We start from the raw sequence: 23,626 nt of genomic DNA, 5'->3' as shown, positions 1-23,626 counted from the left end.
GAGCCGGCACAGGCGCAATGGGCCGAATGGCCTCCTTCTGAGCAGTATTATACTATCGTGGAACGCGCTACCACATGGAGTAGCTGAGGCGAATAGCACAGATGCATTTAAGGGTAAACTAGATAAGTAAATGAGGGAGAAAGGGATGGAAGGTTGAGTCAACCGGGTGAGATGAAGAGGGGTGGGAGCAGGCTCGTGCGGAGGCAGGGGGCAGTTGGGCCGAATGGCCCGTTTCTGTGCTGTACATTCAATGCACATTCAATGAATGCAACATTACCATCGCTTAAAGAGCCCTCACCTGTCACAAGGAGGGAGCGCGTTAAAAAAAACGCAAGGCAATCGAACGGTAACGCAAAAACAGAGCCCTCACCCACGCAGTCCTTGTGAAAGTAGAGTGCGACGATAACAGGCGGGATGGTGAAGAAGTCCACGATGGAGTTGAGCTCGACCCAGAAGCGAAGCTTGTCGTTAGCCGCGATGAACTACCGAGCGAAGAGGAGAAGGAGAGGTCAGCAAGGGGCACATCTCCAAGCGAGAGGAATCACGAGGACCCATCCAGCCCACCCGGGGATCGCCCCATAGTCACCGGGATTAGGAATTCTGATCGATCACACTCTCTCTCTCTCCCCTGCTACCTCACCCACCCCGTCCTTGAGGTCCAGGGGGGACACTGCGGCCAATTCTAGTGGCTGTCAGCCCAGCTGAGGCCCCCCCCCCACGAACCTGGCCCATCAGAGGAACTCCAATTATTTTAGCTCTTGTGCAGACTCTAATTACATTATTTGATTAACATTGAATACAAAAGCAAGGACGTTACGCTAAACCTTTATAAAACACTGGTTAGGCCTCAGCTGGAGTATTGTGTCCAATTCTGGGCACCTCACTTTAGGAAGGATGTCAAGGCCTTAGAGAGGGTGCAGAAGAGATTTACTAGAATGGTTCCAGGGATGAGGGACTTCGGTTATGTGGAGAACCTGGGATTGTTCTCCTTAGAACAGAGATGGTTAAGGGGAGATTTGATCGAGGTATTCAAAATCACGAAGGGTTTTGATCGAGTAAATAAGGAGAAACTGTTTCCAGTGGGAGAAGGGTCGGTAACCAGAGGACACAGATATAAGGTGATCGGCAAAAGAGCCAGAGGTGATATGAGGCATGAGTTTATTGAAGGCAAATCGTGTATAACGAACTTGATTGAGTTTTTTGATGAGGTAACAGAGAGGGTCGATGAGGGCAATGCGGTGGAAGTGGTGTATATGGACTTCCAAAAGGCGTTTGATAAAGTGCCACATAATAGGCTTGTCAGCAAAATTGAAGCCCATGGAATAAAAGGGGCAGTGGCAGCATGGATACAGAATTGACTAAGTGACAGGAAACAGAGAGTAGTGGTGAACGGTTGTTTTTCAGACTGGAGGGAGGTGTACAGTGGTGTTCCCCAGGGGTCGGTGCTGGGACCACTGCTTTTCTTGATATATATTAATGACTTGGACTTGGGTGTACAGGGCACAATTTCAAAATTTGCAGATGACACAAAACTTGGAAGTGTAGTGAACAGTGAGGAGGATAGTGATAGACTTCAAGAGGATATAGACAGGCTGGTGGAATGGGCGGACACATGGCAGATGAAACTTAACGCAGAGAAGTGTGAAGTGATACATTTTGGTAGGAAGAGCGAGGAGAGGCAATATAAACTAGAGGGTACAATTGTAAAAGGGGTGCAGGAACAGAGAGACCTGGGGGTATATGTGCACAAATCTTTGAAGGTGGCAGGACAGGTTGAGAAAGCAGTTAAAAAAGCATATGGGATCCTGGGCTTTATAAATGAAGGCATAGAGTTGGGATTGTTCTCCTTAGAGCAGAGAAGGTTAAAGGGAGATTTGATAGAGGCGTTCAAAATCATGAAGGGTTTTTATGGAGTAAATAAGGAGAAACTGCTTCCAGTGGCAGAAGGGTCGGTAACCAGAGGACACAGATTTAAGGTGATCGGCAAAAGAGCCAGAGGCGAGATGAGGAAACATTTTTTACGCAGCGATTAGTTATGATCTGGAATGCGCTGCCTGAAAGGGCGGTGGAAGCAGATTCAATCATGGCTTTCAAAAAGGAATTGGATAAATACTTGAAGGGAAAAAATTTGCAGGGCTACGGGGAAAGAGCGGGGGAATGGGACTAACTGGATTGCTCTTACAAAGATCCGGCACGGGTTCGATGGGCCGAATGGCCTCTTTCTGTACTGTAACCATTCGACGATTCTCTGATTATAAGAAGAAAGAAGGAATTGCATTTATATAGCACCTTTCATGACCTCAGGACGTCCCAAAGCACTTCACAGCCAATGAAGTACTTTTTGAAGTAATGGCAACGCAGCAGCCAATTTGCGCACAGCAAGATCCAACAAGCAACAATGAGATAATGACCAGATCATCTGTTTTAGTGATGTCGGTTGAGGGATAAACATTGGCCCAGGACACCGGGGAGAACTCCCCTGCTCTTCGAATAGTGACACGTCCACTTGAGAGGGCAGACGGGGCCTCGGTTTGAGGTCTCATCCCAAAGACGGCACCTCCGACAGTGCAGCACTCCCTCAGTACCGCAGTGGGAGTGTCAGCCTGGATTATGGGCTCGAGCCTCTGGAGTGGGACTTGATCCCACAATCTTGTGACTCAGAGAGCGCCACCACTGAGCCGCAGCTGATATTATTTGATCGTAGGCTGTCGGATTTATTGCCCGTCGCTGGTTGCCTTGATCGGCATTAAGAGTTAACCCCACTGGGACTGGAGTCATGTGTAGGCCCAAACCAGGTAGAGGTCGCAGGTTCCCTCCCCTGAAGGATATTAGTGAACCAGTTGCTTATAAAAACTGGCTAGTCCAATATTGTAACCACTAGGCTACTGGACCCACACCTCAGTGCCAGTACTGAGGGAGTGCTGCACTGCCAGAGGTGCCGTCTTTTGGATGAGACGTTAAACTGAGGCCCCGTCTGCCCTCTCAAAGGTGGAGAAGAGCAGGGAAGTTCTCCCCAGATGTCCTGGCCAATACTTATCCTTCAATCAACATCTCCGCAGATGACCTGGTCCTTTATCGCATCGCTGTTTGCGGGATCTTGCTGTGCACAATTTGGCTGCCGCGTTTCCCTACATGACAACAGAGACCACACTTCAAAAGTACTTCAATGGCTGGGAAGCGTTTTTGGACGTCCTGAGGTGGTGAAAGGCGCAGTAAAGGTTCCCACACAGCTCCCCGAGAGACCCTACCTACTCCAATCTCACACACTCTACCCAACAGAAAATAACAAGGGCGGGAGAATGGGGGGAGATTGGCTGTTACTGTCTAAGTAATGGGGCAAGATCCGGGTTACCATGGTTACATAATTCTGCCGCTGGAAATCGGAAATAAAAACAGAAAATGCCGGAAACATTCAGCAGGTCAGGCAGCATTTAACGGAGAGAGAAACAGAGTTAATGTTTCGACTCAATGGACTTAAAGATGTCTCTAAAAGTAGTGACTGGGTTAATAAGGCCATAAAAAGGGAAATCAAGGACTGGGGTTCATTTCTAGAGGGATAGAATTGAAAAGCAGAGAAGTTATGTTAAACTTGTATAGAACCTTGGTTAGACCACACTTGGAGCACTGTAAACAGTTCTGGTCTCCATATACCTTGGTTAGACCACACTTGGAGTACTGTGCACAGTTCTGGTCTCCATATACCTTGGTTAGCCCACACTTGGAGTACTGTGCACAGTTCTAGTCTCCATATACCTTGGTTAGACCACACTTGGAGTACTGTGCACAGTTCTGGTCTCCATATACCTTGGTTAACCACACTTGGAGCACTGTGCACAGTTCTGGTCTCCATATACCTTGGTTAGACCACACTTGGAGCACTGTGCACAGTTCTGGTCTCCATATACCTTGGTTAGACCACACTTGGATTACTGTGCACAGTTCTGGTCTCCATATCCTTTGGTTAGACCACACTTGGAGCACTGTGCACAGTTCTGGTCTCCATATACCTTGGTTAGACCACACTTGGAGTACTGTGCACAGCTTTGGTCTCCATATACCTTGGTTAGACCACACTTGGAGTACTGTGCACAGTTCTAGTCTCCATATACCCTGGTTAGACCACACTTGGAGTACTGTGCACAGTTCTGGTCTCCATATACCCTGGTTAGACCACACTTGGAGTACTGTGCACAGTTCTGGTCTCCAAACTATAGAAAGGATATAGAGGCACTGGAGAAGGTGCAAAAAAGATTCACAAGGATGATACCAAAACTGAGAGGATATCTTTATCAGGAAAGATTGAACAGGCTGGGGCTCTTTTCTGTTTTATAATGAAAGGGTTTGATAGGGTAGACGTAGAGAAAATGTTTCCACTTGTGGGGGAGACCAGTACGAGGGGCCGTAATTATAAGATGGTCACTAATAAATCCAATCGGGAATTCAGGAGAAACTTCTTTACCCAGAGAGTGGTGAGAATGTGGAACTCGCTCCCACAAGGAGTAGTTGAGGTGAATAGAATAGAGGCATTTAAGGAGAGGCTGGATAAACACGAGGGAGAAAGGAATAGAAGGATATGCTGACAGGGTGAGATGAAGAGGGGAGGGAGGAGGCTCGTGTGGAGCATAAACACCAGGATAGACCATTTGGGCCGAATGGCCTGTTTCAGTGCTGTCGTTTCGATGTAACTCGATGTGACAGCTTTCAAGCAAGTGCAGAGCCAAGGAAAAGTGGGGCAAAGAAAGAACAAAAGCAAGAGGTCTGAGGCAGGGGTGATAAGAGATGACGATACGAGGCAAAAGGGAGTGGTAACGGGGCAAGTAAAAGATGGGTCCAGAGGAGGTTAAATAGTCACAGCAGAATAGCAGAGGGAGAGGGAAGCCTGGAAAAGAGGAGGAGGCTCCTGTGGCCTGGGAATGTGGCGGAGAAGAGCGGGCAGAATCCAGGGATGCGGACCATCCCACCGGCCAAGTACCGATAGGGGGAGCCCCACCCAACGCACCAGCCCACACCTCCTCCACTCCCTGTGGTACATCCATCCTCCATTACCAGCACCTGCTGTCCGAGAGACAACAGGAGCGGTGGTTTTGATCTCAAGTTGCGACACTCGATGTTAAGACCCTGGTTTGTGGTTTTTTTTCATTTGTTCGTGGCGAGGCCGGCATTTATTGCCCATCCCTAATTGCCCTTTAGAAGGTGGTGGTGAGCCGCCTTCTTGAACCGCTGCAGTCCGTGTGGTGAAGGTTCTCCCACAGTGCTGTTAGGAAGGGAGTTCCAGGATTTTGACCCAGCGACGATGAAGGAACGGCCGATATATTTCCAAGTCGGGATGGTGTGTGACTTGGAGGGGAACGTGCAGGTGGTGTTGTTCCCATGTACCTGCTGCCCTTGTCCTTCTAGGTGGTAGAGGTCGCGGGTTTGGGAGGTGCTGTCGAAGAAGCCTTGGCGAGTTGCTGCAGTGCATCCTGTGGATGGTACACACTGCAGCCACTGTGCGCCGGTGGTGAAGGGAGTGAATGTTTAGGGTGGTGGATGGGGTGCCAATCAAGCGGGCTGCTTTGTCCTGGATGGTGTCGAGCTTTTTTAGTGTTGTTGGTGCTGCACTCATCCAGGCAAGTGGAGAATATTCCATCACACTCCTGACTTGTGCCTTGTAGATGGTGGAAAGGCTTTGGGGAGTCAGGAGGTGGGTCACTCGCCGCAGAATACCCAGCCCCTGACCTGCTCTTGTAGCCACGGTATTTATATGGCTGGTCCAGTTAAGTTTCTGGTCAATGGTGACCCCCAGGATGTTGATGGTGGGGGATTCGGTGATGGTAATGCCGTTGAATGTCAAGTGGAGGTGGTTAGACTCTCTCCTGTTGGAGATGGTCATTGCCTGGCACTTGTGACCTTATACGGTTTTTGGTCAAACGGTGTTGATGGGAAAATAGTGCGTTCTGGAGCCCAGGAGAGGGGAGGTGAACGCACCAAACCATCTACCGAAGGCTCGTGGTCAGGGAGGGGAGTGGGGTGGTGAGGGGAGGCCTGGGAGCCCAGGAGGCCCACGAGTAAACACTAAGTAATCTGCATTGCTGTAACGAGAAAAGCCTCAATTATTCCAGTCTATAGTCTACCCCATCTAGTTAGAGGAGTGTGTGCAGCAACGGGCTCCCACACAATGGGAGGATGTTGAGACAACGGAGAGGGAATAAAATAGATTCACTGAGCTGCTGCCTGGAATAAGGAAATTCATTAGGTCAACGCAGATTATGGGGCGATATGATAGAAGTGTTTAAAATTAGGAAAGGATGGGACAGGGTGGGATAGAAACAGACCGTTTCCAGTAGTTTTGGGGTCGAGAACGAGGGGCCAGAGATAACAAGATTAAATGGGAGAGATTTGGAGCAGAGGGCAGGAGAGACCTCATCACACAGAGAGCTGTGAGGGTCTGGAATTCACTTCCTGGGTTTGTGGTTGAGGCAGAAACAGGGTCAAAGTTCAAGATTAGACTGAATGAAGGAAAAGGGGCTCAAGGATATGGGAACAGGGTGGGTAAGAGTGATCAGGACTACTTGCTTGCGAGGGGGGTAAACGCCAACACTGACAGGTTGGGCCGAATGGCCTGTTTCCATGCTGTAACTTCTATGCAGGGAGAGCAGTTGAGACAAGGGAATTCAGCCAAAAGGTCTAATGCACGACTCAGCCGCCCCATTTGGCATTCGAAGTTTGCTAAATGGTGAAAGGTTTGGGTTGGGTTGAGGTCAGCAGCTCACCGATCCCCAGCGAGTTGGGTAGGCCATCACCGGGAGACTTCAGATAAGGGCCTGGCAGTCGGCTCATCATTTCTAGTGTCAACATGAAGCAATCCAAAAAGCAAACAGAACACTGGGATGTGGAAGTCACTTTGCAAGGCCACGCACTCAGTCGGAACTTTCACCATTAAGAAATTCGGGCCTGCTGATAAGAAATTCAGGCCTGTTGTTAAGAAATTTGGGCCTACCATTAAGAAATTCAGCCTGTTGATAAGAAATTCAGGCCTGTTTTTAAGAAATTCAGGCCTACCATTAAGAAATTCAGGCCTACCATTAAGAAATTCAGGCCGATCATTAAGAAATTTGGGCCTACCATTAAGAAATTCAGGCCTACCATTAAGAAATTCAGGCCGATCATTAAGAAATTTGGGCCTACTGTTAAGAAATTTGGGCCTACCATTAGATTCCATGGCGGCATAATTGGAACAGGGACGACTCCTCGTGTCCTGGACTCTCGCCGCATCGAGATAAATTACCCCATAATCTGTTTTTTAGTGATGTTGGATCGAGGGATAAATGTTGGCCAAGACACCAGGGAGAACTCCCCTGCTCTTCTTGTAACAGTGGCCGCAGGATCTTGTACCTCCACCTGAGAGGGCAGACGGTTTAATGTCTCATCTAAAAGATGGCACCTCTGACAATGCAGCACTCTCTCAGTCCAACGACGACTTGCATTTATATAGTGCCTTCAATGTTGTAAAACGTCCCAAGGGGCTTCACAGGAGTGTTAGCAGACAAAATTTGACACTGAGCTACATAAGGAGACATTAGGACAGGTGACCAAAAGTTTGGTTTTAAGGAGCATCTTAAAGGAGGAGAGAGAGGCGGAGAGGTTTAGGGGAGGGAATTGCAGAGCTTAGGGCCTAGGCAGCTGAAGGCACGGCCGCCAATAGTGGAGCGATTAAAATCGGGGATGCGCAAGAGGCCAGAATTGGAGGAGCGCAGAGATCTCGGAGGGTTGCAGGGCTGGAGGAGGTTACAGAGATAGGGAGGAGGGCGAGACCAGAGAGGGATAAAATCGAGGTGGGACCAGTCGATCTAAATTATGGTGCTCAAGTCTCTGGAGTGGGGTTTGAACCCACGACCTTCTGACTCAGAGGCGAGGGGTAGCGGGGGGGAGCGATGGAGTAAGCTGAACCTCCCCCAAACAATTTGGCAGCGGAAGAAGAGATAACTACTTACCCGTAACCCAAAGTAAAGCAGGAAGAAAATGTTGAAGACAAGATCTACAACGCGTAGTGTGTCAAAAGACACGTGGGTGCTCTCACCACTCCTGCAGAAAGGGAAGACCAAATCAAAACCTCTTCCAACCCGCTGGATCTAGGCTCCGTCCCAAATTCCGTCCTTTCCCCCCCCGCCTCACCAGAATCCCACCCCTGCCCCCAACCTAAGGAGGAGAACTTCCCCCCCGCCACCTTCACCTGCGGCCGAGGAGAGCCGCGCAACCGATTTCCCCGCGCGGCGAGTTCCTGATCTCGGCCTGGTTGCCGTGGAGAGGGGGCCGCTGTCGGCCAGCTTCTCGAAAAGGGGAAGGGAGAATTCCAAGGGAGCCAAAGGCCTCGGAGCAACTCGGAGCCTCTCGATTCTGGGAGAGTCGCGCCCGTGGGCAGGAGGCGCAGGGAGGCCCCGACGTTCGCGCGGAGCGGCACCTTAAAGGGGAGGGCGGTGAAGGTCGGGTGGGGTCAACAGAGCGGCTTATTTTGCCGTTGGAAAATTTAAACTGCACCCCCCCTTACCACCCCCACCAACCCAAAATTCCCCAAAGTGGCCACTCTGCTTCAAGCTTTGCCGAACTGACCCCTTTAAGTAGCGCTCAAACTGGCCGCTTCCCGCCATGCAGCGCTCGGGGATTTGCTCAGCGGCTTCAAGAAACAGGGGCGGCTCAAAAATGGCGTCGGGGGTCCGAAAGGTGACATAAGGATCCTCGTTTAAATACAGGCACCACGCTCCCGCCCGTTTCCGGCAGGAGCGCTGGCCGCCTGATTCCCGAGGCCCACTCCCCAAAATGGCAGCCAGCGGGCCTCGGGCTGGTAAGTCGGCAAATTTTTGGATTGCCTTCCAATTTCCGTCCAGCCGCCTTGAAAGGCGAGCAGGGGATGGGGGAGGGGGGGGGGAGCAGGAGAGGGGGAGGGGGAGCAGGAGAGGGGGGAGGGGGAGGCAGAAGAGAGTGCTTCCGTCCACGCTGAGGAGCGCGGGATAGCTCCGTCCCGCCCACCAGAGGCCAGTTGCGCACGTCCAGGTCATCTGGGTCGCCGCATCGCCAGCTGCGGGCACGCGACCCCCACAGGGCAGCAATTTCCCTGGTGAGGGGGACTTGGCGGCGGCCCCGATGGCCTCCGACTCAGCCAAGACGGAGAATGGCCAAGCCGAGGCGAGGTGACGGAGGGCAGCAGTCGTCCATGGGAATGGGACAACCTCCACCCTCCCGGAAGAAGAGCTCGGAAATGGGGTTGGCGGGAGTGGAGCCCTTGATATTAATGTTACGCCTGAGTTGAAAAGGGTTGAACCTCAGCGTTACAGCAGGGGTGGCCAACTGGTGGGCAGCGTGCCCTGGCCCGCCCTGGCCCTCACAGAGCAGGCAATGCAGTCCTACATGGCGCGAACTTGGAATTGAACTATATATATATATATATGTGTGTCTCTCTCCCCACTAGGCCACATGGTGGGCACCCATGCAGACACGTTGGCAAGCTATGCCAGCTGAAAACCCTCTCAACGTCCCTTTAAAAGTGGGCAACGGGTCACTGGGCCTCCAGCCCTGCTCTAGCTGAACCCTACCAGGCTACAACGACCACATCTCAGTTCGCCCCTCACTCAATACTCACTGCACTGAGCTAATGAAGTAGACAAAGAGGGAGCCAAAGCTCAGCAGGAAGACCATCAAAACCTAATAAAGAAAGACATAAGTCACATAACGTTAGCAAGACAGATCGGTTCAAGCAGAGAAGGTGGAGGTTTCACAGGCCTGTCACATTCTGTGCGCGTCTGAGGGTTCGATATAACCGGACCAGCGGTTTATGGGGTGGATCACCGTGCGAGTTACCAGTCACCCTGTCCGATATCACACTCACCCACTCCGAGATCACACACGCCCAGTTCAACATCACACTCACCCAGTCCGATATCACACTGACCCAGTCCGATATCACACTCACCCAGTCCGACATCACACTCACCCAGTCCGACATCACACTCACCCACTCCAAGATCACACACGACCAGTTCAACATCACACTCACCCAGTCCGATATATCACACACGTCCAGTCCGACATCACATTCACCCAGTCCGAGATCACACACGTCCAGTCCGACATCACACTCACCCACTCCGAGATCACACACGTCCAGTCCGACATCACACTCACCCAGTCCGACATCACACGGACCCAGTCAGACATCACACTCACCCAGTCCGAGATCACACACGTCCAGTCCGACATCACACTCACCCAGTCCGACATCACACTCACCCAGTCCGAGATCACACACGTCCAGTCCGACATCACACTCACCCAGTCCGACATCACACACGCCCAGTTCAACATCACACTCACCCAGTCCGATATATCACACACGTCCAGTCCGACATCACACTCACCCAGTCCGAGATCACACTCACCCAGTCCGACATCACACTCACCCAGTCCGACATCACATTCACCCAGTCCGAGATCACACACGTCCAGTCCGACATCACACTCACCCAGTCCGATATCACACACGTCCAGTCCGAGATCACACTCACCCAGTCCGATATCACACTCACCCACTCCGAGATCACACACGTCCTGTCCGATATCACACTCACCCAGTCCGATATCACACACGTCCAGTCCGAGATCACACTCACCCAGTCCGACATCACACTCACCCACTCCGAGATCACACACGTCCAGTCCGATATCACACTCACCCAGTCCGATATCACACACGTCCAGTCCGAGATCACACTCACCCAGTCCGATATCGCACACGTCCAGTCCGAGATCACACACGTCCAGTCCGAGATCACGCTCACCCAGTCCGATATCACACTCACCCAGTCCGATATCACACACGTCCAGTCCGAGATCACACTCACCCAGTCCGATATCACACTCACCCACTCCGAGATCACACACGTCCAGTCCGACATCACACTCACCCAGTCCGAGATCACACTCACCCAGTCCGAGATCACACTCACCCAGTCCGATATCACACTCACCCAGTCCGACATCACACTCACCCAGTCTGAGATCACACTCACCCAGTCCGATATCACACTCACCCAGTCTGAGATCACACTCACCCAGTCCGATATCACACTCACCCAGTCCGACATCCAACTCACCCAGTCTGAGATCACACTCACCCAGTCCGACATCACACTGACCCAGTCCGAAGTCACACTCACCCAGTCCGATATCACACTCACCCAGTCCGACATCCAACTCACCCAGTCTGAGATCACACTTACCCAGTCCGATATCACACTGACCCAGTCCGAAGTCACACTCACCCAGTCCGACATCCGATTCACCCAGTCCGAAGTCACGCTCACCCAGTCTGAGATCACACTCACCCAGTCCGATATCACACTGACCCAGTCTGAAGTCACACTCACCCAGTCACACATCCGATTCACCCAGTCCGAAGTCACGCTCACCCAGTCCGAGATCACACTCACCCAGTCCGACGTCACGCTCACCCAGTCCGAGATCCGACACACCCAGTCCGACATCACATTCACCCAGTCCGAGATCACACTCACCCAGTCCGAAATCACACTCACCCAGTCCGACATCATATTCACCCAGTCCGAAATCACACTCACCCAATCCGACATCACACTCGCCCAGTCCGAGATCACACTCACCCACTCCGATATCACACTCACCCAGCCCGAGATCACTCTCACACAGTCCAAGATCACACTCACTCAGTCCGAGATCACACTCACCCAGTCACACATCCGATTCACCCAGTCCGACGTCACACTCACCCAGTCCGACATCACACTCACCCAGTCCGACATCACACTCACCAAGTCCGAGATCACACTCACCCAGTCACACATCCGATTCACCCAGTCCGAGATCACACTCACCCAGTCCGAGATCACACTCACCCAGTCCAACATCACACTCACCCAGTCCGAGATCCGACTCACTCAGTCCAAGATCACACTCACCCAATCCGATATCACACTCACTCAGTCCGATATCACACTCACCAAGTCCGAGATCACACTCACCCAGTCACACATCCGATTCACCCAGTCCGAGATCACACTCACCCAGTCCGAGATCACACTCACTCAGTCCAACATCACACTCACCCAGTCCAACATCCGACTCCCCCAATCCCACATCACACTCACCCAGTCCGACATCACACTCACCCAGTCCGACATCTGACTCACCCAGTCCAACATCCGACTCCCCCAATCCCACATCACACTCACCCAGTCCCAGATCACACTCACTCAGTCCGACATCACACTCACCCAGTCCGAAATCACACTCACCAAGTCCGACATCACACTCACCATTCCGACATCACACTCACCCAGTCCGACATCACACTCACCCAGTCCAAGATCACACTCACCCAGTCCGAGATCACACTGACTCAGTCCGAAATCACACTCACCCAGTCCGACATCACACTCAACCAGTCCGAGGTCACACTCACCCAGTTCGACATCACACTCACCCAGACCGAGATCACACTCACCCAGTCCAACATCACACTCACCCAGACCAACATCCGACTCACCCAGTCCGACATCACACTCACTCAGTCCGAAATCATATTCACCCAGTCCGAGATCACACTCACCCAGTCCGACATCATACACACCCAGTCCGGGATCACACTCACCCAGTCCGAGCTCATACTCACCCAGTCCAACATCCGACTCCCCCAATCCCACATCACACCCACCCAAACCGACATCCGACTCACCCAGTCCGAGATCACGCTCACTCAGTCCGAGATCACACTCACCCAGTCCGACGTCACACTCACTCAGTCCGACATCACACTCACCCAGTCCGACATCCGACTCACGCAGTCCGACATCACACTCACCGTTCCGACATCACACTCACTCAGTCCGAGATCACACTCACTCAGTCCGAAAGCACACTCACCCAGTCCGACATCACACTCTCCCAGTCCGACATCACTCTCACCCAATCCAAGATCACTCACCCAGTCCGAGATCACATTCACTCAGTCCGACATCACACTCACCCAGTCCGACATCCGACTCACGCAGTCCGACATCACACTCACCGTTCCGACATCACACTCACTCAGTCCGAGATCACACTCACTCAGTCCGAAAGCACACTCACCCAGTCCGAGATCACACTCACCCAGTCTGACATCACACTTACCCAGTCCGAGATCACGCTCACTCAGTCCGATATCACACTCACCAAGTCCGAGATCACACTCACCCAGTCACACATCCGATTCACCCAGTCCGAGATCACACTCACCCAGTCCGAGATCACACTCACTCAGTCCAACATCACACTCACCCAGTCCAACATCTGACTCACCCAGTCCAACATCCGACTCCCCCAATCCCACATCACACTCACCCAGTCCGACATCACACTCACCCAGTCCGACATCTGACTCACCCAGTCCAACATCCGACTCCCCCAAACCCACATCACACTCACCCAGTCCCAGATCACACTCACTCAGTCCGACATCACACTCACCCAGTCCGAAATCACACTCACCAAGTCCGAGATCACACTCACCCAGTCCGAGATCCGACTCACTCAGTCCGAGATCACACGCACCCAGTCCGAGATCACACTCATCCAGTCCAAGATCACGCTCGCCTAGTCCGACATCACACTCACCATTCCGACATCACACTCACCCAGTCTGACATCACACCCACCCAGTCCAAGACCACACTCACCTAGTCCGACATCACACTCACCATTCCGACATCACACTCACCCAGTCCGACATCACACTCACCCAGTCCAAGATCACACTCACCCAGTCCGAGATCACACTGACTCAGTCCGAAATCACACTCACCCAGTCCGACATCACACTCAACCAGTCCGAGGTCACACTCACCCAGTTCGACATCACACTCACCCAGACCGAGATCACACTCACCCAGTCCAACATCACACTCACCCAGACCAACATCCGACTCACCCAGTCCGACATCACACTCACTCAGTCCGAAATCATATTCACCCAGTCCGAGATCACACTCACCCAGTCCGACATCATACTCACCCAGTCCGGGATCACACTCACCCAGTCCGAGCTCATACTCACCCAGTCCAACATCCGACTCCCCCAATCCCACATCACACCCACCCAAACCGACATCCGACTCACCCAGTCCGAAATCACGCTCACTCAGTCCGAGATCACACTCACCCAGTCCGACGTCACACTCACTCAGTCCGACATCACACTCACCCAGTCCGACATCCGACTCACGCAGTCCGACATCACACTCACCGTTCCGACATCACACTCACTCAGTCCGAGATCACACTCACTCAGTCCGAAAGCACACTCACCCAGTCCGACATCACACTCTCCCAGTCCGACATCACTCTCACCCAATCCAAGATCACTCACCCAGTCCGAGATCACATTCACTCAGTCCGAAAGCACACTCACCCAGTCCGAGATCACATTCACTCAGTCCGAAAGCACACTTACCCAGTCCGAGATCACGCTCACTCAGTCCGAAATCGCACTTACCCAGTCCGACATCACACTCACCCAGTCCGAGATCACACTCACTCAGTCCGAAATCGCACTGACCCAGTCCGAGATCACACTCACCCAGTCTGACATCACACTTACCCAGTCCGAGATCACACTCACTCAGTCCGAAATCATACTCACCCAGTCCGAGATCACACTCACCCAGTCGGAGATCCGACTCATTCAGTCCGAGATTACACTCACCCAGTCCGGGATCACACTCACCCAGTCCAACATCCAACTCCCCCTATCCCACATCACACTCACCCAGTCCGACATCACACTCACCCAGTCCCAGATCACACTCACTCAGTCCGACATCACACTCACCTAGTCCGAAATCACACTCACCAAGTCCGAGATCACACGCACCCAGTCCGACATCACACTCACCTAGTCCGAAATCACACTCACCAAGTCCGAGATCACACGCACCCAGTCCGAGATCACACTCATCCAGTCCAAGATCACGCTCACTCAGTCCGACATCACACTAACCCAGTCTGAGATCACCCTCGCCTAGTCCGACATCACACTCACCATTCCGACATCACACTCACCCAGTCCAAGATCACACTCACCTAGTCCGACATCACACTCACCATTCCGACATCACACTCACCCAGTCCGAGCTCATACTCACCCAGTCCAACATCCGACTCCCCCAATCCCACATCACACTCACCCAGTCCGACATCACACTCACCCAGTCCCAGATCACACTCACCAAGTCCGAGATCACACTCACCCAGTCCGAGATCCGACTCACTCAGTCCGAGATCACACGCACTCAGTCCGAGATCACACGCACCCAGTCCGAGATCACACTTAACCAGTCCGACATCACACTCACTCAGTCCGAGATCACACTCGCCCAGTCCGAAACCACACTCACCCAGTCCGACATCCGAATCACCCAGTCCGAGATCACACTCACCTAGTCCGACATCACACTCACCCAATCCGAGATCACACTAACTCAGTCTGAAATCACACTCACCCAGTCCGACATCCGACTCACCCAGTCCGAGATCACACTCACCTAGTCCGACATCACACTCACCCACTCCGACATCACACGCACTCAGTTCGAAATCACACTCATCCATTCCGACATCACACTCAACGAGTCCGAGATCACACGCGCCCAGTCCGACATCCCACTCACCCAGACCGAGATCACACTCACCCAGTCCGAGATCACACTAACTCAGTCTGAAATCACACTTACCCAGTCCGACATCCGACTCACCCAGTCCGACATCACACTCACCCAGTCCCAGATCACACTCACTCAGTCCGACATCACACTCACCTAGTCCGAAATCACACTCACCAAGTCCGAGATCACACGCACCCAGTCCGAGATCACACTCATCCAGTCCAAGATCACGCTCACTCAGTCCGACATCACACTAACCCAGTCTGAGATCACCCTCGCCTAGTCCGACATCACACTCACCATTCCGACATCACACTCACCCAGTCCAACATCCGACTCCCCCAATCCCACATCACACTCACCCAGTCCGACATCACACTCACCCAGTCCGACATCTGACTCACCCAGTCCAACATCCGACTCCCCCAATCCCACATCACACTCACCCAGTCCCAGATCACACTCACTCAGTCCGACATCACACTCACCCAGTCCGAAATCACACTCACCAAGTCCGAGATCACACTCACCCAGTCCGAGATCCGACTCACTCAGTCCGAGATCACACGCACCCAGTCCGAGATCACACTCATCCAGTCCAAGATCACGCTCGCCTAGTCCGACATCACACTCACCATTCCGACATCACACTCACCCAGTCTGACATCACACCCACCCAGTCCAAGACCACACTCACCTAGTCCGACATCACACTCACCATTCCGACATCACACTCACCCAGTCCGACATCACACTCACCCAGTCCAAGATCACACTCACCCAGTCCGAGATCACACTGACTCAGTCCGAAATCACACTCACCCAGTCCGACATCACACTCAACCAGTCCGAGGTCACACTCACCCAGTTCGACATCACACTCACCCAGACCGAGATCACACTCACCCAGTCCAACATCACACTCACCCAGACCAACATCCGACTCACCCAGTCCGACATCACACTCACTCAGTCCGAAATCATATTCACCCAGTCCGAGATCACACTCACCCAGTCCGACATCATACTCACCCAGTCCGGGATCACACTCACCCAGTCCGAGCTCATACTCACCCAGTCCAACATCCGACTCCCCCAATCCCACATCACACCCACCCAAACCGACATCCGACTCACCCAGTCCGAAATCACGCTCACTCAGTCCGAGATCACACTCACCCAGTCCGACGTCACACTCACTCAGTCCGACATCACACTCACCCAGTCCGACATCCGACTCACGCAGTCCGACATCACACTCACCGTTCCGACATCACACTCACTCAGTCCGAGATCACACTCACTCAGTCCGAAAGCACACTCACCCAGTCCGACATCACACTCTCCCAGTCCGACATCACTCTCACCCAATCCAAGATCACTCACCCAGTCCGAGATCACATTCACTCAGTCCGAAAGCACACTCACCCAGTCCGAGATCACATTCACTCAGTCCGAAAGCACACTTACCCAGTCCGAGATCACGCTCACTCAGTCCGAAATCGCACTCACCCAGTCCGACATCACACTCAACCAGTCCGAGGTCACACTCACCCAGTTCGACATCACACTCACCCAGACCGAGATCACACTCACCCAGTCCAACATCACACTCACCCAGACCAACATCCGACTCACCCAGTCCGACATCACACTCACTCAGTCCGAAATCATATTCACCCAGTCCGAGATCACACTCACCCAGTCCGACATCATACTCACCCAGTCCGGGATCACACTCACCCAGTCCGAGCTCATACTCACCCAGTCCAACATCCGACTCCCCCAATCCCACATCACACCCACCCAAACCGACATCCGACTCACCCAGTCCGAAATCACGCTCACTCAGTCCGAGATCACACTCACCCAGTCCGACGTCACACTCACTCAGTCCGACATCACACTCACCCAGTCCGACATCCGACTCACGCAGTCCGACATCACACTCACCGTTCCGACATCACACTCACTCAGTCCGAGATCACACTCACTCAGTCCGAAAGCACACTCACCCAGTCCGACATCACACTCTCCCAGTCCGACATCACTCTCACCCAATCCAAGATCACTCACCCAGTCCGAGATCACATTCACTCAGTCCGAAAGCACACTCACCCAGTCCGAGATCACATTCACTCAGTCCGAAAGCACACTCACCCAGTCCGAGATCACACTCACTCAGTCCGAAATCACACTCACCCAGTCCGAGATCACACTCACCCAGTCTGACATCACACTTACCCAGTCCAAGATCACGCTCACTCAGTCCGAAATCGCACTTACCCAGTCCGACATCACACTCACCCAGTCCGAGATCACACTCACTCAGTCCGAAATCGCACTGACCCAGTCCGAGATCACACTCACCCAGTCTGACATCACACTTACCCAGTCCGAGATCACACTCACTCAGTCCGAAATCATACTCACCCAGTCCGAGATCACACTCACCCAGTCGGAGATCCGACTCATTCAGTCCGAGATTACACTCACCCAGTCCGGGATCACACTCACCCAGTCCAACATCCAACTCCCCCTATCCCACATCACACTCACCCAGTCCGACATCACACTCACCCAGTCCCAGATCACACTCACTCAGTCCGACATCACACTCACCTAGTCCGAAATCACACTCACCAAGTCCGAGATCACACGCACCCAGTCCGACATCACACTCACCTAGTCCGAAATCACACTCACCAAGTCCGAGATCACACGCACCCAGTCCGAGATCACACTCATCCAGTCCAAGATCACGCTCACTCAGTCCGACATCACACTAACCCAGTCTGAGATCACCCTCGCCTAGTCCGACATCACACTCACCATTCCGACATCACACTCACCCAGTCCAAGATCACACTCACCCAGTCCGACATCACACTCACCCAGTCCCAGATCACACTCACCAAGTCCGAGATCACACTCACCCAGTCCGAGATCCGACTCACTCAGTCCGAGATCACACGCACTCAGTCCGAGATCACACGCACCCAGTCCGAGATCACACTTAACCAGTCCGACATCACACTCACTCAGTCCGAGATCACACTCGCCCAGTCCGAAACCACACTCACCCAGTCCGACATCCGAATCACCCAGTCCGAGATCACACTCACCTAGTCCGACATCACACTCACCCAATCCGAGATCACACTAACTCAGTCTGAAATCACACTCACCCAGTCCGACATCCGACTCACCCAGTCCGAGATCACACTCACCTAGTCCGACATCACACTCACCCACTCCGACATCACACGCACTCAGTTCGAAATCACACTCATCCATTCCGACATCACACTCAACGAGTCCGAGATCACACGCGCCCAGTCCGACATCCCACTCACCCAGACCGAGATCACACTCACCCAGTCCGAGATCACACTAACTCAGTCTGAAATCACACTTACCCAGTCCGACATCCGACTCACCCAGTCCGACATCACACTCACCCAGTCCCAGATCACACTCACTCAGTCCGACATCACACTCACCTAGTCCGAAATCACACTCACCAAGTCCGAGATCACACGCACCCAGTCCGAGATCACACTCATCCAGTCCAAGATCACGCTCACTCAGTCCGACATCACACTAACCCAGTCTGAGATCACCCTCGCCTAGTCCGACATCACACTCACCATTCCGACATCACACTCACCCAGTCCAAGATCACACTCACCTAGTCCGACATCACACTCACCATTCCGACATCACACTCACCCAGTCCGAGCTCATACTCACCCAGTCCAACATCCGACTCCCCCAATCCCACATCACACTCACCCAGTCCGACATCACACTCACCCAGTCCGACATCACACTCACCCAGTCCCAGATCACACTCACCAAGTCCGAGATCACACTCACCCAGTCCGAGATCCGACTCACTCAGTCCGAGATCACACGCACCCAGTCCGAGATCACACTCACTCAGTCCGAGATCACACTTAACCAGTCCGACATCACACTCACTCAGTCCGAGATCACACTCGCCCAGTCCGAAACCACACTCACCCAGTCCGACATCCGAATCACCCAGTCCGAGATCACACTCACCTAGTCCGACATCACACTCACCCAATCCGAGATCACACTAACTCAGTCTGAAATCACACTTACCCGGTCCGACATCCGACTCACCCAGTCCGAGATCACACTCACCTAGTCCGACATCACACTCACCCACTCCGACATCACACGCACTCAGTTCGAAATCACACTCAACAAGTCCGAGATCACACGCGCCCAGTCCGACATCCCACTCACCCAGACCGAGATCACACTCACCCAGTCCGAGATCACACTAACTCAGTCTGAAATCACACTTACCCAGTCCGACATCCGACTCACCCAGTCCGACATCACACTCACCCAGTCCGAGATCACACTCACTCAGTCCGACATCACACTCACCTAGTCCGAAATCACACTCACCCAGTCCGAGATCACACTCACCCAGTCCGATATCCAACTCTCCCAGTCCGACATCACACTCACTCAGTCCGACATCACACTCACCGTTCCGACATCACACTCACTCAGTCCGAGATCACACTCACTCAGTCCGAAAGCACACTCACCCAGTCCGAGATCACACTCACCCAGTCCGATATCCAACTCTCCCAGTCCGACATCACACTCACTCAGTCCGACATCACACTCACCGTTCCGACATCACACTCACTCAGTCCGAGATCACGCTCACTCAGTCCGAAAGCACACTCACCCAGTCCGAGATCACACTCACCCAGTCCGATATCCAATTCTCCCAGACCGACATCACACTCACCCAGTCCGACATCCGACTCACCCAGTCCGAGATCACACTCACCCAGTCCGACATCCGACTCACCCAGTCCGAGATCACACTCACCCAGTCCGACATCCGACTCACCCAGTCCGACATCAGAGTCTCCCAGTCCGACATCACACTCACCCAATCCAAGATCACTCACCCAGTCCGACATCAGAGTCTCCCAGTCCGACATCACACTCACCCAATCCAAGATCACTAACCCAGTCCGACATCACACTCACCCAGTCCGAGATCACATTCACTCAGTCCGAAATCACGCTTACCCAGTCCGACATGACACTCACTCAGTCACATCTCACACTCGCCCAGTCCGACATCCGACTCACCCAGTCCGACATCACACTCACCCAGTCCGAGATCACACTCACTCAGTCCGACATCACACTCACCTAGTCCGAAATCACACTCACCCAGTCCGAGATCACACTCACCCAGTCCGATATCCAACTCTCCCAGTCCGACATCACACTCACTCAGTCCGACATCACACTCACCGTTCCGACATCACACTCACTCAGTCCGAGATCACACTCACTCAGTCCGAAAGCACACTCACCCAGTCCGAGATCACACTCACCCAGTCCGATATCCAACTCTCCCAGACCGACATCACACTCACCCAGTCCGACATCCGACTCACCCAGTCCGAGATCACACTCACCCAGTCCGACATCCGACTCACCCAGTCCGACATCACACTCACCCAGTCCGAGATCACATTCACTCAGTCCGAAATCACGCTTACCCAGTCCGACATGACACTCACTCAGTCACATCTCACACTCGCCCAGTCCAAGATCCGACTCACTCAGTCCGAGATCACACTTAACCAGTCCGACATCACACTCAGCCAGTCCGAGATCACACTCGCCCAGTCTGACACCACACTCACCCAGTCCGACATCCGAATCACCCAGTCCGAGATCACACGCACCAAGTCCGAGATCACACTCACCCAGTACGATATCACAATCACTCATTCCGAGATCCAACTCACACAGTCCGACATCACACTCACCTAGTCCGACATCACACTCACCCAATCCGAGTTCACACGCACTCAGTTCGAAATCACACTCATCCATTCCGACATCACACTCAACGAGTCCGAGATCACACGCGCCCAGTCCGACATCCCACTCACCCAGTCCCACCTCACACTCACCCAGTCCGAGATCACACTCACTCAGTCAGAAATCACACTTACCCGGTCCGACATCCGACTCACCCAGTCCGAGATCACACTCACCCAGTCCGAGATCACACTCACCCAGTCCGACATCACACTCACCCAGTCCGAGATCCGACTCTCCCAGTCCGACATCACACTCACCCAGTCCGTGATCACACTCAACCAGTCCGATATCCGACACACCCAGTCCGAGATCACACTCACCCAGTCCAAGATCACACTCACTCAGTCAGAAATCACACTCATCCAGTCCGACATCACACTCACCCAGTTCGAGATCACACTCACCCAGTCCGAGATCCGACTCTCCCAGTCCGACATCACACTCACCCAGTCCGTGATCACACTCAACCAGTCCGATATCCGACACACCCAGTCCGAGATCACACTCACCCAGTCCCACCTCACACTCACCCAGTCCGAGATCACACTCACTCAGTCAGAAATCACACTCACCCAGTCCGACATCACACTCTCCCAGTCCGACATCACACTCTCCCAGTTCGAGATCACACTCACCCAGTCCGACATCACACTCACCCAGTCCGAGATCACACTCACTCAGTCCGTAATCACACTCACCCAGTCCGACATCCGACTCACGCAGTCCGACATCACACTCACTCAGTCTGACATCACACTCACCCAGTCCGAGATCACACTCACCCGATCCAACATCACACTCACCCAGCACGAGATCACACCTCACCGAGTCCCACATCCGATTCTCCCAGTCCGACGTCACGCTCACCCAGTCCGACATCACACTCACCCAATCCAAGATCACACTTACCCAGTCCGAGATCACACTCACCCAGTCCGAGATCACATTCACTCAGTCCGAAATCGCACTTACCCAGTCCATGATCACACTCACCCAGTCCGAGATCACACTCACCCAGTCTGACATCACACTTACCCAGTCCGACATCACACTCACTCAGTCACATATCACACTCAACCAGTCCGATATCCGACACACCCAGTCCGACATCACACTCACCCAGTCCGACATCACACTCACCCAGTCCGAGATCACACTCGCCCAGTCCGCCATCACACTCACCCAGTCCGACATCCGAATCACCCAGTCCGAGATCACACGCACCAAGTCCGAGATCACACTTACCCAGTCCGATATCACACTCACTCATTCCGAGATCACACTCACCCAGTCCGACATCACACTCACCTAGTCCGACATCACACTCACCCAATCCGAGATCACACTCACCCAGTCCGAAATCCCACTCACCCAGTCGCACCTCACACTCACCCAGTCCGAGATCACACTCACTCAGTCAGAAATCACACTTACCCGGTCCGACATCCGACTCACCCAGTCCGACATCACACTCACCCAGTCCGAGATCACACTCACCCAGTCCAATATCCGACTCTCCCAGTCCGACATCACACTCACCCAGTCCGACCTCACACTCACCCAGTCCAAGATCACACTCACCCAGTCCAATATCCGACTCTCCCAGTCCGACATCACACTCACCCAGTCCGACATCACACTCACCCAGTTCGAGATCACACTCACCCAGTCCGATATCCGACTCTCCCAGTCCGACATCACACTCACCCAGTCCATGATCACACTCACTCAGTTCGTAATCACACTCACCCAGCCCGACATCCAACTCACGCAGTCCGACATCACACTCACTCAGTCCATGATCACACTCACTCAGTTCGTAATCACACTCACCCAGCCCGACATCCGACTCACGCAGTCCGACATCACACTCACTCAGTCCGACATCACACTCACCCAGTCCGAGATCACACTCACCCGATCCAACATCACACTCACCCAGTACGAGATCACAACTCACCTAGTCCCACATCCGATTCTCCCAGTCCGACGTCACGCTCACCCAGTCCGACATC

At 53.2% G+C, this 23,626-nt stretch overlaps 1 protein-coding gene across 1 annotated transcript in view; it reads right to left on the bottom strand.

Annotated features, from left to right (window-relative positions):
* Positions 1–23,626, bottom strand: part of LOC137336022 (calcium-activated potassium channel subunit alpha-1a-like) — a 140,340-nt gene that overhangs the window by 102,238 nt on the left and 14,476 nt on the right. The window contains exons 3-5 of the mRNA XM_068001525.1: positions 9,617–9,678; positions 7,974–8,064; positions 371–482 (exon numbers count right to left, since the gene is read on the bottom strand). Coding sequence (XP_067857626.1) covers positions 371–482; positions 7,974–8,064; positions 9,617–9,678 — 265 coding nt within the window. The remainder of the gene's footprint in view (positions 1–370; positions 483–7,973; positions 8,065–9,616; positions 9,679–23,626) is intronic.

Source organism: Heptranchias perlo, chromosome 20 (genome assembly GCF_035084215.1).
Source record: "Heptranchias perlo isolate sHepPer1 chromosome 20, sHepPer1.hap1, whole genome shotgun sequence".
Lineage (NCBI taxonomy): Eukaryota > Metazoa > Chordata > Chondrichthyes > Hexanchiformes > Hexanchidae > Heptranchias > Heptranchias perlo.
Note: the sequence above shows the minus strand (reverse complement) of the source record. Positions and strands in the feature narration are given on the sequence as shown.